Genomic DNA, 15,526 nt, shown 5'->3' on the forward strand with positions numbered 1-15,526 from the left:
TTATCAAAAAGTTACCAGGTACTGATAATGAAACTTAGGATGCTCTTGAATGAAATATTGCAAGAACATGAACATCTATTTAAAGGAATGTGTCAACATTATTAGAGTGTGATACAGAATTTGAATCTCTTTGCATTCAATCAAACTCACAAGAATCATCACTTCAGGCACTGCCTCATCCTATGAAGCAAAGTGTACTTAATTTTTTTTAAATCATCAAACCTGATCTGACCCTTCTGCGTGCTCACAATATACAAAAAGATGGAGGGTTTCTTAGGACACATTTCCAAAAAGTATAATATAACTATTTTGACTGAATGCTGTCAAATTCCACACTGGATGGCATGGTGGCTAGCATTCCTGCCGTGCGATGCAGGGGCCCTGGCTTTACAGTAATTCCAGACATGGGGTGCTCTCTGTGAGGATCTGTGTACGTTCTCTCTCCGTTCACACGGGTTTTCATCCGGATCCTCCAGTTTCCGCCAACAGTTCAAAGACAAACAGGCATATGGGAACACTGGCCGTGGTGTCAGTGTGTGCATGTTTGTGTCCGTTTGCCCTGTGTTAGAGTGCCGTCCCGTTCAGGGTGCACCCTGCCTTGCCTACACTGCTTTCTGAAGACTCCGAGCTGGATGAAGAAGTCAGAAAATGGGTGGACATTCCTTATTAATATTTCTTGTGCCAAAAACCACTCCATACTACCACAGTGTTTGCTCCATTTGCCATTCCTATGACAACATCTAATGCGTGACTGATTTTTGCCACTGATTTGTAAATGACTTGGTGTCAAAATCCAGTTCTTACCACTGTAGTGAAAACAAGTCCGTATTTAATTAAAGGGCTAGGACATGTTGCTCTCTGATAGTGGGTCACGGAGTTCCTATGCACATGAACCCTATGTTATAGGGTACCGGCACTCTTTAATGATTTAGGTAATTCTGAAAACTGGGTCGGAGGCCAGACCTGCCCAGGTGAGAATACCTCCCCACCCTGACCTGGCCTCACTGGATTCCCCTATAAGCCTCATTTTAAACTATGAAAGGACAGCAATGTACTTCTTCTTCCCTTTTTAAGCTTAAACACAAGGGAAAGAGAACCCTGCACTTCCATTTTTAACCAAATTCACTGCACTGAGATGCTTAAGAATTTTGAAAACTTTTTTTGTGAAATACTAGGTTGTTAACTTAAGGTCATGTACATATTATTTGTGGTACAATTGTGTTTTTCTAGGTCTTGTAAATACATTGCCATTAGAAAAACGGATAAGTGTTCATCTTTGAAACATGGGATGGCTCTATAGATCTCCTCAAGCAGCCAATTCCGCAGGGACAGAGAAACAGCTGAGGCACTGCCACCAAGCGCAGCTGCCCCAGGAAGACTGACATTGAGGAAAACCTGAATTAGCCTCCAAGTCCAGAACCATCTTCTCCGACAACACAGATGGAAGAGGTGAAGCCTCATAACCTCTCGCATAAAATTCACAGCCTGCAGCTTCTACTCTTAACAGAAAGAGACTTAATCTGCGTCAAACAAACTGACCTCTAATAAACAATTTTGAGCTGCAAATTTGTGCAACATCGTTGTGACTTGCGGTGAAGAATTGGACACACAGTAGCTTGCTGAACTATTGCTTCCACCAAATTGATCAAAAACTGTAACACTCACAAAACACAAAAATAATTAAAGAATAAGTGAATGTTGAAACATACATAAAAGAAAAAAAGTTCCCTAGACAGGAAATAGGCTAGATTTGATACATAATCTCAACATCCAAGAGATTACTATGTCTTTATGCAGTTATTAAGGCTCAACATACTAATGTGTTGTTCAAGCAATGATAACACGACCAGGTGTAGAGAATGAAACACACCACTATAACTTTATCAGTGCAGACCACAGAGAGGGAGAGAGTTCAAGAGTGGCAGTTTACTTTGACAGGGCTGGCATTGCTATTGACGCAGAGATCAATACCAGATCTCACATGCCGAGATAAGCAATCTCATCCGTAAGCATGGAATACATCAAAAGCGCCGCAAACGAAAATCGGAAAAGGGAAAACGACATGTTCTCATAAAATGTAATGATGTTGGGGCTGTCAGAAGCCATTCCAGGCCAAAGTTGACTATAAATCACCTTCCCTTATTTCATTTTCGCATCAATAATAAAAAATCACATCATTGTCTTGGGGTCCCAAGTCCAGTGTCTGTCACGCTCATCATTACACATTTTGATTGCATTTGATCCAGTCAGGTATAACTGCATTAGTTAAAGGGGCTCTGACAATTTATCTTGTAGTGAAACCTCTAACAGGAAGAGCAATGATGTTGCTTCATGATTCCATCATTATGGACTCAATTCGCCGGGCAAGTGAAGGAGTTCAGTTCCACTGAGCCAGAAACACTGATTACACTGCAGCCTTCGCTGAAGGAACGATCTGATGTGCAGAGATTAGACATATTCATCTTAATTGTTATGGGAGGGTTAATAATTCAGTTCCAAATCAATTTCAAACTAAAATAAATAACGATCAACACTGAATTAATAAATGACATTTCCAAATATTGTCAACTAATTGGAGTATGCGCCAAAAAAAAAATCAATGCTCTGACTGCAGCTGACATTCCCATAAAGCTCATTTTCATTTTCTGTTGCTTTTTACAGAAGACTACATTGTGATAAGAGAAACAGTTGGGGTAACATGTAATTTGACATAATAAAAATACATTTTACAGGAAGCTGATCTTATGGGTGGTTTGCAGGTAGACAAAAAAGCACCACCTGCACTGCAAGAATATTTATGTAATCCCAGCCTGTAATCAGAGGTGGCCCAACAATGGATTTTAAACTCCTATTGGCGCAGAAGACAAAATGGTCAGGTCTGGGCTTATCACAGCACGATGAGGTCTACAGGGTAGGCAGCAAATCTGGGCAGGAAAAGCCAGCACAGCACAATCCCCTTCAATGCAGTAACACACTACTGTCAAGAGAGAAGAGGCTGGAAGGTCACATTTAAGGGCAGTCATTGATCATCAGTCTCTTGACTCAAAGGAGCAGCCAAGTGACATTTGCATTTGGCATTTCAGATCGGGAAAGAGTAAAAAAAAAAAACGCAAAACAGGAAAATGTAACCAACAAGACCAGAATCAAATGCATAAATGAGTAATCTAAGTACCACAGCTAGGCAGCTTAAAAGTAAAATGAGGACAGTTATTTCAGAACTGAAATCCAGTAAACTTCATTCGAAGCGTGTTACCCCTATCTTAGAATTTCTCACTATACAGAGATCTCACTTAAAATAAGGCATTCCCAGTCAGTAGCTAGCTGATGATTCAATACAGTTTTCACAAAATCAACAAAGGAAATGAAACTAGTCATTCTATTTTAGATGCGTAATAAAAATGTATTAGAATCATTTAAAATGTATTCCTAAAATGTTCAAATAACTGTTCTGTAAGCCGAGGGGAAAAAAAAAAACAACAGAAGTGCATTAAATGGTGAAGACACCTATTGAGATGTAAAAAAGATTTTCACATGCTCACCATGGCTTTGTGTTTTTGTTAAGAGAGTGTCAACTGCATACGTTTACTACAAAATGAGCTGTGGGTAACACTTTTCTAACTCTTTTGTCTTGACCCCTTCCCCAGTACATCCCCAATATTGTCTAGAGGAGAACAATATATGAATTAACAGATTCCCAAGTCACTTTTATAGGTGTTTTCCTCTAGTTCAAGTTTAAAGAGTACAATTTTGCAACCTGAACATATTACTTTGCCCTTATTTACATTGATTTTCATTTGCCAATTGTCTGCCCAGACACAGTGTCTGCTTTTCATACATAATGCTCAACTCATGCTCACATTGGCGCAGAACAACACAAAATTCTGTTTGCATTGGTCTAGCTGCCTGTTATAAGGCCTAATGTCATTGTCCTAGAAGGGCCTGGCATTACCAGGGCAGCACTGGGTGAACATCTGTAGCACCAGTCCATTAGAGTACTCATCTGCAACCCCAGTCCTGGAGGCCTCCTGTGATTTGGGATTCACTGGGCACTCCAATCAGGGGGGTACGGTGGATCTGCGCCTGTGGCTGGAAGGTTGCCGGTTCGTATCCCGCAGCTGGCAGAGGAATCCTACTCCGTTGGGCCCCTGAGCAAGGCCCTTAACCCCAACTGCTCCAGGGCCGCCATATAAATGGCTGACCTTGTGCTCTGACGCCAAGCTTCTCGCTTATGCTGTCTCATGGAGAGCAAGCTGGGGTATGTGAAAAAAAAATCCTAATACAAAAAATTGTATATGGCCAATAACGTGATCTTATCTTATTTTAAAAGATTAAGCTAACAGGCTTACTGAGTGCGTCAACTGGCACAGGTGCTCACCCCAGTGAAAGTCGATCTCTATGATCAAGGGTTCGAGACCAATTCTGAAAGTAGCCCAGAACTAGCTGAGTGCCACTGAGTCAGGCAGGACTCTTTCTGCCAGCACAGTGACACCTGGAGCGTTCAGACATGCTGTGCTGTCAGTGAATGGTTCTCCCCTGCTCCAATTCTACCGAACCTCCAGTATGGGACCCTGCTGCCTGTGACGTATTAAAAGATAAGTGGCTGGAAGGTGGGTATGTCAGCCACAGTCATGGGATTCGGCACCTCCAATCCAAGATGCCAAAAAATATGCATTTGGCCTATTGAAAATGGGTGACTATAACAAAAATATCCAGTGATTTTAAACTAAAAAAATAAAGAAAAAAAGATCATACACGTCTAATTCAGCTCAATATTCATGCATTGCAGCAGCCAAGAGCTCAGCAGCAAAAACAACTCGGAGAGCCCTGCAGCTGTCCAGGGCCAGGCTGTGGATTACCGTTTTTTACACTCGTCCCAGAGCAAAGTAAATCAGCATCAAATCAATAATCAATGAACAAACAAACATCTCCTGTCCTGATAAACTCACAGGTGCCTGGCATGCTGGTCATGGAAGAGGAGCAGAGCTCAATGATGCGGACGGCAGGCTGCCCGGCCTCCAGTGGGGGAACCGTTATCAGGGAAATCTGTGGAACAGCAGCACACAGTGAAGCAAATCACAAATCTGCCCCCGTACAACACTGCATAAATAAAACCAACAAAGATAAAAATCAATTACATCAGCAGCCAGGTAACCGGCTGGGCTCATAAATAAATTTCACAGGAGTTTGTATGCGAATCCCTTCCCTCATTTGAAAACAGATGATCTATGGAAGAAAACAGCGTGGAATAATTAGGCTTACACAATGCAGAGTCCCAGTCCAGGCATTAAAACAGCCAGACAAACAATGGAGGGTCAGCCTATGAGACCGGCAGAAGCAACTGCTCCCAGTCAGAGACTGGCTTCCAGACGTGTTTGAAGTCTGAACAGTTCAAAAACAGAACTAGCAAGATCTAAAGCAAACGCTGAAGCAGATTAGAGAATTTTAGGTCTTAGTTTTCTATAGTTTTGGTTTTGTTGCTGTTTAAAGAGGGGACATATTGCTCACTTTAGAAATGAAATTGGAGATAAATTGAAATGTCTTAGTTGAAAACATAAACATGGAAAGAGCACAAAAAGCAAACATCTGAGCAAAGGCAAGTCTGCACATTTAATCTGGGAACATCCACATGCTGTCACTTAGAAGGACGAACGGCTAATTAAAAATAGACTGAATATTTAATTACATTTTGTCAGACCACCTTGGAATATTCAATTTCCACAGTATGTCAAGAAACAGAAATTAATTTTCTGCTTTACTTTCTCCCAGCATAAATTAAATTAGCCTTTTCTCTTTTTTCATATGAAAAACCTAAAACAAATATGATTTATGACACAGCTGAAACTATTAAACTACAAAGAATCCCCATAAAGGAAGTATTGACTTTAAGTTCAATTCAAGAATATATTATCCACGTTTTTCTGCTGATGTATTCCTTTTTAATATGTTTTTATTTTATTGTTTTCCATTTCTACATTCACACAAATTACAGTTAATCACAAACTATATCGTTGTGTCAAATACAGGTATGTTAGCTTCCATCCTACTCAGATAAAATTATGCTGGTGATAACATTCATCAAATACTAAACCAATTACGAGAGCAATATAAAAAGACAATTCAATGAAACCCATTTTAATACAAAAACTTGAACAGGTACAATAAGTATAGCAGCATGTCCTACATTAGTGTTGATATTTTTGGATTTAATGCTATTAATTGGACACTTTTAAAGTGAACCATGTTTTCTTAATAAAATGCTGCAAATTATTTAATATATTTTGTGATCATTGATGAGCTGGTCATATACTACTTTTTGATACCTGCTGATCAGACTCCGCCCTCAACAGTGAGCGATCTGTGATGAGAACTGCTCGAGAAATGTACCTGTGAACACACCAAACAGATGACACAAATATCACTTATTACAAAGAAAATCACAATGAGAAGTGCTTAAGCAAGGTGCCTGTGAAAATGCGGAGCACAAATTACAATACAGACAAAGCACAGCGTAGAGGATCAGCTGTCAATTAGGTAACTCAGATGTCCTAAGAATCCCCAGCTGCTCAAATTGTCAGACGTATTTAAAAATTACACAATCAACTTAGTGTTTTCATAAAGAAATCTTTAACACATTTTGGCCATCGTAGCGGTTACTCTTTGCTCTTCTATGGAGTGTCCGAGGCCAGGAACTGAATATTAATTACAGGCTTAGAGAACAGTCTTGTGTTTCAAAGGCGGTATGCACCTCAATATGACACCCAGTATGCCAATAATGATAATAATAGTTTATCACAACATACTGCATTCTAGACATTAATGTGTTAAAAAAGCACATCTTTGTTATCACTTGTACTGAAGAAAATGAGGACAGAATTCAAGCAGGTCATTAGCAGGAAGAGCAAGTGCTATAAAAACTGAAGAAATAGGTTTAAATGTGAAAATTTATGGATGTGATAAAACCCCAAAGAATGAGAACATTAAAAAAAAAGGTTTAACCTTCAGGAGTTGAACAATATATTCAAGAGCTGCAGTATTTAATTCAACAGACAACAATACAAGCATCTCAGCCTCTTTTAATTGATTGCATACTCAACAAATGAAAATACAAAACGGGGGGGGGTGTGTTAAGTTAAGTGCTTACTAGAAAACACACGCAGTATTTTTCAGTGGATCTCAAGAAATGTGGACAAAATAGAAAAAAAGCTCACTTTGGTTGGTAAAATCACTTAAATACCATAAAAACTCTTAGAACTATTTCAAATAACCTAAATGGTGTTATTCAAAATAAGTCCATCACAGCAGAAATATCAGGATTCAACAAAGGCAAAACAAGATAAAAAAAGCTCTATAGCGCTTTAAAAACTTGTATCCAATAAAGTTAAGAACATTTTTTGAAAATACTTTCATCAACTGACAATTGGCAATTAAAAAACATCTTACTGTAAGGAAAAAAACTAATTCATAACATGAATAGATAGAAAGTCCTTTGTTGCCACTGACTGGTTTGGATACAGACCTGACTACCATGAAAATAACCTGAAACTTTTCAAATAATGTAATTTTCCAAAATCAATTTTTGGAGTCTTTTCAGTAATGGTATTCTTGTAACTTCCATCGGTTACCAAAATACAGGATTACATGAATTGGTGTCTGAACTGTGTTTCAATTTTGTGTCTAATTGTACCCTTATGTTATCTTTATGGAGGTGCAGCGGTTTTTAAAAACACAGCATAAGTAACACATAAAGAGGAGACATGCTTCACTGATTTCTGCACTTGCTAAAACTGTCTCAGGGAAAAACACAGATGACAAAACACCACAAGATAAAGGGAACCTAAATAAGTTATTTTGAGGGCAACTGTTTCAAAATATTTCTCAACTCCAGGCTGAAGGTGTGTGATTACGTAACAGCCTCAATAAAGCTGCAGATTTTAATACTACTACAAACTAGAAATCTTCTGGTATTTCCACTTTTCTTAATATCTGCAAAGATTTACTGTGAGTTTAGGTTATTCATTACAGACCCCTTGAAATCCTGCTTATCCTTACCAATGTCTTAACCAATCCTAGAGACACCTTTATAAGGCAGTCTTAATGTTAGGAAAATTAATGCATCTTAAGGGCTGATATGTAATAATTTTACCTCCAGGTAACCTTTAAGATAATATGATGATAAATACATGTGACCACGTAAATGCCACAAAGGAAAAATATCGCTTTGTCAATTACTGAACAAAAGTTCCGGTGCATGTGATTGGATACAGAAAACCGTTAAATGGTGCCTGATGGCTTAGGAGTTTTATGTGGCAGAAGCAATAATTGTAAGGCAGCACTGTACATGCAGAGGTCTGCAGTGCGGTTTAACATTTTCAGGTAATAAAAACTTCTTATTGCTCTGCAGCTAGGCAGAGACATGACAGCACTCTTCATTAAAAGAAAATAACCTGAAATAAAAAAAATGCCAAATGCAGAGCTAAATTAAAAGCCCTCATGGTATGAGAATTTGGAATTTAGAGTTTTACGCAAAAAGCATACATTCGTCTTGCAATGGTAGTGAATGCTCAGTCTTTTGCTACAGTCATGGGCTGGAGAGAACCATGAGGCTTTGTTTGTACTGTACTCAGTCAGTTGTTCCCCTCCTGCTTGGAAAATCAAGTAGTGATGGAAGAATGGTTTAAAACAACTGAAAATGTTGATTACAATAAAACACAGCAAGGAATTTGAGCCTTGGGGGGTGTATGCTGCTGGTGGTGACAAAATAATATTTTACTGCTAAGGAGAAAATTAAAAATGGGAACATTTAAGGGGACAGTGCCTCCACTACAAATGACACTATTTTAGTATTCAACCATAGTGTAGTTTTCTTTTATACAAGGTCTAATAACTTCAATGACAAAACATAAAAATGTTTAATTACATTTTATTTGAACACTGCTTTTTGCAGCAACTGGGTCATTTTATTAGGTTTATTAAATATATCCGTCTTAAAATGACAAAATTCAGGTTAAAAACATTTTAGGTATTGGATCTTGTAATCATCACCCATCATTTAAAAGTTTGCTTGTTACATTAACATCTCATCTGAAACAAACTACCATTTATCTTAAGCATCTCCAGGCTGATAGTCTGATCTTTAGATATCAATATCAGCCTAGACAAAAGGAGCTGTTTCTTTAATCTTGGATTACAACCTTGCATTTACTGTCACACTGAAAACAGTGGTGGGACAAGGGGCTGAAATAGCACTCATTAAAGTTACTCACCTGTACTGCACATTTCTGAGCTGCTCCTCTGTCAAATAGCCATCTTCTACAATGAAGTGACTGCAGCCGATTCGGTGTCCATTTGTGTCAATTACAGCTTCACATCTAGAAATGTAGAAAAAAGTATTTGTAGAGCAATGCTTGAACTTTTCATTACAGCTTACTGTTCTCACTCTTAAGTGCTACAAAAAGGAACAGGAACAGACTACTTAAAGGTCAATTTTAAAGAATGTTCACCACTTGTCATATATCGAAACAGTGAGTGTGATTCCACTGCTGGATCAGAGCGGTGAAGTGAAAGATAGAATTAGGACAAGGAGTGTAATCTGATTTCTCATAAAAAGTTACATAAACCTTACACTGACCTTTGAGAGTCTAGGACCTTAGAAAACATCATCTGGGATGATTCAATGAATTAACCAAGCTGGCTGATTCACTTAGCACTATATTGCAAACACATATTGCAAACAGAGGTGTGTTAGCACAAACCAGATTGAGCTTCTGCTGCTATTTGTTTCCCTATGCACTTGGTGAGAGTCTTGAGCACCATGTAGGCATTTACAGCCTCAATCATTTCGCTCCATGTCCTCTAAAAAACAACAGTTAAATATGTTAACTACTCAATAATGGTTTTCTTATCAACTCTAAAAGTAAGACTAGCTCAGTAAATGAACCTGCAAAAACCAGGAGGCTTTTTTAGGTACTGTTTATTAAGAGCAGGAAAGGATAACGCATAGTAATTTTCTAGGATTTCTTAAATTCATAATATACATCTGGGTCATAATCAGCACTGGCTGAAAGACATGCGATTAAATGTGCGCCCAGCCATGCAGTGCTTCAAACAACACAAGGTGTGGCAGCCAGGAATGAGAAAGCACCACACTGTCATACATCCATACAAAAGCATCACAAAATCTAGCAGGCAACAGACGTACAGTACAGAAAATAAGTGCAGGTACAGTATTTGGTCTGCCCAGTCCTCCTTAATCCTTGCTGTATTCTCAGGACAGATAAAAGGTCTTTTCAAAAACAACAACAACTGATGAGAAAATCCTGCTACCAGTGAACCCAGATTGGGTTTAATTTCCTTAGAAAGCAGTACTGCTTGAGAGAGTGCACTGATAATCAGACTCATTTGTACTAAAAACCCTTGTGCTCGCTTCTCATGTGTTACCTAGTGGAGTCCAGAAAGGAAAGGTGCGTGAAGATACTCTGCATTTCTCAAACACGAACCATGAGCACAGGCTCGCTGATGACCTTCTCTCAATGTGCCTTAGATTAAAAGGTTGAATGGTAGAATCTGTCTGCTTGTTATGTCAAGAGTTATAAATGTGCTTTATAGGGCTCATTATCCAAACTAATGGGCTAAGGGTGACATCCTTGAAATGGACTTCACAACACAATAAAGGCAAGCACACAGTAGCAGGGCATAATACTTTACTGACGAATTGACTGTTTATGCAAATTAAGATTTATTTACTTGGGTGTCCCAATCCAGACTGACTATCTCATCAATCCAAATGTAAACGGATTCGATATGGCCGACTTCTGCCACCAGTGCTCACACCACAGTACAGATAAGAGCACTACAGATACCGAATATTTACATACATAATGGTTTATTAGTTTAAGGCCCCAGCAATAAACATTATTTTCTATAATAAAGCTACAGCAGAGGGCAATCTCCTACATCAAGGCTACTCTGCCCATTAATATACTGTATGCAGAAACTCTTCACATACAGAACAATCAAAAACCACGTAGAACAAGGGGTCATTTTTATTATTTGAACTTGATGTACTTGTTAGCACACCTTCTTGTTGAACCTGGCTAATTACATAAAATACTTTAAAAGGTACAATATTTAAAAAATTAAAAAAATTCCAGAATCTGAATTTTCCTGTATGGCATGAAATTAAATACCTTCTTCAGACAGAAGGTCACCCACCACTGGGAGCTCTGCAGAGGCAACAATTGTGGTTATAATATATTCATATTAAAATATATTATAATAAGAAAATAGTTTTCTTGAGATAAACCAACAACAAACTACCCAGCCTGATATCGTGGTTTCTTTCAAGAAAAGGCTACATGAGATCCTCCGATTAATTACTAACTACCAAACAGGATAGATAGCAAAATGGCTGCCTCTTGTTTTTTAACCTCTGTTAAGTTTCTATCAGATATTTATAAGAAACCCTTGTCCAGGACCAGCTCATGAGCTCAGGTTTCAAGATAGTAGTGTCTTGTTGCAATGTCAGTCCCCTAACACTTATTCCTGTAGATTAAATGCCCTTTACTGCCTTTCAGACAAATAGTTAAAACATGCATTTCAAAAGGAGTCTCTGTCAAAAGAATGGTCCACGCTCTTTGAGACAGATTCTTAACAGGATCAAAGGGGACTTTGCCAAACACTTGGCACTTTAGATGCTTTTTAAGAAACTCGGCATCTAATGTGCATCAAACCAAAAGTTGCTGGAAATAAGAAAATATTTTCTTTCCAAAAGCAAAACTGATCATTTTCACTTATTTTACTTCTTTACCAGAAAAGAAGTTTCACAATATAGCCACTTTGATCAGGACAAAAGTCAGATAATGAAAAGGGAAAAAATCTGACCTTTACACAGATATTAAATCATCACATTTTTGCTCCAGCACATTATTGAAGGTACTCTCTGTTTAATCTCAACAGCACCCCATTTTGTTAACTACTTTATTTAATGAAAACTGTGGTCAGCAATTGTCCATTTTAGTAGTTATACATCATTATTGGTATAGCATCTTTGTAGAAAAGCTTTCAGACAAGGAGCTCAATATCAGAATTTTCATATTTAGATGATTACAAAAGGACTTTTTTTAAGTTTATATTTTGGCACGAACTGCAATAATTCTCCAAGGAAACAGAATGAAAATTATTCTCCTTCATGAGAGTGAGTCCTGTCGCCCAAATCTTGACTGTGAAGCACCATTTGAATAATGCGGAACAGTGGTTAGAGCTCTGGACTCATACGTCCCTTTGAATAAATACACCAGCCAAATCATTAAATCATTAATCATAGGTGTAATTTAGAGGCCCACTTAGGAGCAAAGAGCATGAAACTTCTAACTTTCAGTCACAGTGTACACAGAAAGAATTTTGTTCTTCACCTGTCAGTAAGAAGATGATAGCTCAGAGGTATAAAGGATTCTGCTAAAATCTTTACACAGCAAAGATAGTTTCATACAGAGATATAGGTGCTGCTCCTACTGTACATGTTAAAAGCATTTTAGTTCAGATAGCTTGACAATGCAGGATGGAAAAAAAAACATGGTCACATTCTTTATAGCAAGAATTCTTTTTTCCTCCCCCACATATATTTAGAAATAAAACAAGACAGAATAAAGAAAAAATCATTCAGGTAACACAAAAGTAGGATAAGTTATAATCTGGTTGCTTAAAAAACAGGTTTTATGGTCTGTTAACTGCATAGTTCAATACTAAAGTCTTTTCTGGTCCTGCAAGTAGACTGTAAAAGAAGCCTTGCAGACTTCAATAAAAAATATCATAAGTCTGTTCATTTGTGTTACCTGAAATATTTCAAGCAGATTCTTGCACAACAAGAGCATATAATCAATCTGAAGCTTGTACTTTGAATATAAGAACAGAAGAAAGGCTGCTAACAAGACACTTTAACCCATCTTTCACATTTGGTATTTTGGTAGTTAAGCAATTTTAAAATTTCACTTAGAGTTTCTTTTTTTTTGAAGCAAACCAGAGACTGGGCCTCAGTCCCCACTTTGTGTATATATATATATTTCCTATTCACTCTCTGTAATTAATTCCCTTGTATTTTCTACCTGGTATCCTATGTCCTTATTTTGCTAACAAGTCTGAAATCATCCCCTAGGCTGACTCTACGTTTTTTAAGATTTTATACACTCAGATCAAATCTCCTCTCAATCCTCTTTTGTTCTAATCTGAGGTGATTTTGTTTCTATAAAAAGTCTGTAAATTACTATTCCAAATGTTGTATTAAAGCATTGGAAATCTTGAACATATCTATCTTGAATTTAACTTCCACACTTTTTGCCATATAATAAAGCATGACGTGTTTTTTTTATTGCTTCACAAGATTGGTTTGATGTGGATTTGGAAGAATCTACATAAACACACAGGTCCGTGTCAAACACAGATTCCTGAATTATTGTTCCTACTGCTAGTGTGGATCACTTCACCTTGAAGTATAATTTACCAAGCATCTACCCACTTATCACTGCCCCTGATTTTGTCTTAGAATTTTCTTTTTGGAATTTTCTTGCTGCTGTTCCTGTTTTTAGCTCTACCCCTATTTTATATCATCTGCAAATTTAACCCAAATCTAAACCATTGATATAGATCAGGAAGAGCAAGGGGCCTAAATGAGATTCCTGCAACACAGATAGATCATGGCCCTTTCTTATTTATAAGCCAGTTCTCAGTCCATGTGCATACAGTATATTACCTTTGAATTATCACACACACACACAGAAATCTCTCAAGAGGAATTTTGTTACTTATGCAAATAATTCCAATAAGTTAAACAAGATTTAGCTAACTACTGTTTTGAAACAAAAGAAGTATGACTTAAAACTTTGTTACCTGTTGCAGTTTTATCCCTATTTTAGTGAGCAAGTATTACATTTGAAATTCTACAAATGGTTACAGCTTCCATCTTTACTGACTGTTGAAATATCCTGGTTACGGTTCTATGAATAGTATCTCTCATTTCCTTAAGTACAACTGGGAAAATATCATTAGGAACTGGCATTTTAATAGTTTTACGCTGTCCTGATCCCTCTAACATCTCAGTATTAGTTATGCTAAAATCACTCTGTTCTGATTAAATTCTTTCTGTAACACATTCTTTTGTAAAAATCTGCATGAAATAATAATTTGGCACCTTTGCGATTCCTTTGTCATTCTAACATTAATCTAAATTTCAGTGTCAACAATTTACTTCCCTTTTCATATTTGTACTGCTATAATAATTAGTACTTGCTTACATTTGTACTGTACAGTACATTGAATCCCAAAGGATCTCAAAGTGTTTTACATTTAGAAGGGCCCCACTTCACCCACCACTGAAGTACAGTACCTGTCTGAATTACAAGGTACGCATTACATATTAGCAGTTCCAATACACAGAAGGTCAGATGGAGAAGTGAGAAATTACCTGACCAAAATAAAACATTTTTGCAAACCCAGAGTGGAATTTAGCCAGGATACCAAAGTCAACCCATTGCTTCTTTGAACAGCTCCATGGGATATTTAATGATATCCCATCATTTAATGATATCCCGAAGTCAACATACTGGGGCATTGGCTTGAAATATCTGCTCCAGTGGGAAGAGTACCACGAACTGGTCCACCAACACCACATAAAGCAGCAACTGGTTTTCCATTGGGGTCTTCATTGCAGTACTGACCAGACTGAGCTCTGCCTAACTTCTGATATACAGTATGACCAGACCAGGCTACAAGTGATAAAGTAATATTTTTGAAAAATGTACTTTTGAAAAAATGTTTTGCAGTTTTTGCCCCTATTACAATTTTAATTTCCCCTTTTTTATTTGAGATTTTTGAAGTAATAGTAGAGTACTTTTTAAAAAGTAGCTTATAAAAATTTTTGGTTAGAAGGAAAAGAGTAACTATTTCAAGCATATCAATTCCAGCTTATATATTTCCCATTGCGAATTTCATTCATACCCTGTCACTTTTGCTATATCCCTTCCTGATCTAAACTGTTTGGCTAAAATAATTCATTCTAATTAAATTTAAACTATTCACTGTTTTAGTCCATTATAAATGCAAAGCAGTATGTAGCTCACTTTAAAAACTCTTTAGAAAAGAGACCCTGTAGCATACAGATTATCCAAACAAAAATGTCAAAGTTTATTTGCAAAAACCTCGAGCTTCTGAAATTCTACAGCACTAATTTTGAACACGACTTCTTTAGAATGCCTGATCTCATTCAAACTTGGTTAAGACTGCTCTAGAAAAAAAAAACAGGAGGAAACATATTCTACATATTCTCCTCAGTAAGCAGCTACTGTACTCAATCAATAACTTAATAAAAAATGCAAATATGCTCAAGACTCAACCTGCAGCACGCAAACCACAAAGCTGCCAGCAACCTTCTAGGTTTGCGATGCCCTTAACAAAAGCGCTCTGAGGCTGGAATTTGCCTCTTGCATTGCAAACCCAGGCAGGGTTCGGAGGACAAACTGCAGTGACCTCAGTTGCT

The 15,526-nt window shown here is 37.5% G+C and overlaps 1 protein-coding gene across 1 annotated transcript in view; it reads right to left on the bottom strand.

Annotated features, from left to right (window-relative positions):
* The window catches only part of chm (CHM Rab escort protein), an 89,119-nt gene that overhangs the window by 21,375 nt on the left and 52,218 nt on the right, over window positions 1-15,526 (bottom strand). The window contains exons 10-12 of the mRNA XM_088925758.1: window positions 9,264-9,368; window positions 6,321-6,384; window positions 4,947-5,043 (exon numbers count right to left, since the gene is read on the bottom strand). Coding sequence (XP_088781884.1) covers window positions 4,947-5,043; window positions 6,321-6,384; window positions 9,264-9,368 — 266 coding nt within the window. The remainder of the gene's footprint in view (window positions 1-4,946; window positions 5,044-6,320; window positions 6,385-9,263; window positions 9,369-15,526) is intronic.

This window comes from Atractosteus spatula, chromosome 9 (genome assembly GCF_055471065.1).
Source record: "Atractosteus spatula isolate fAtrSpa1 chromosome 9, fAtrSpa1.hap1, whole genome shotgun sequence".
In the NCBI taxonomy this organism is placed as follows: Eukaryota; Metazoa; Chordata; class Actinopteri; order Semionotiformes; family Lepisosteidae; genus Atractosteus; species Atractosteus spatula.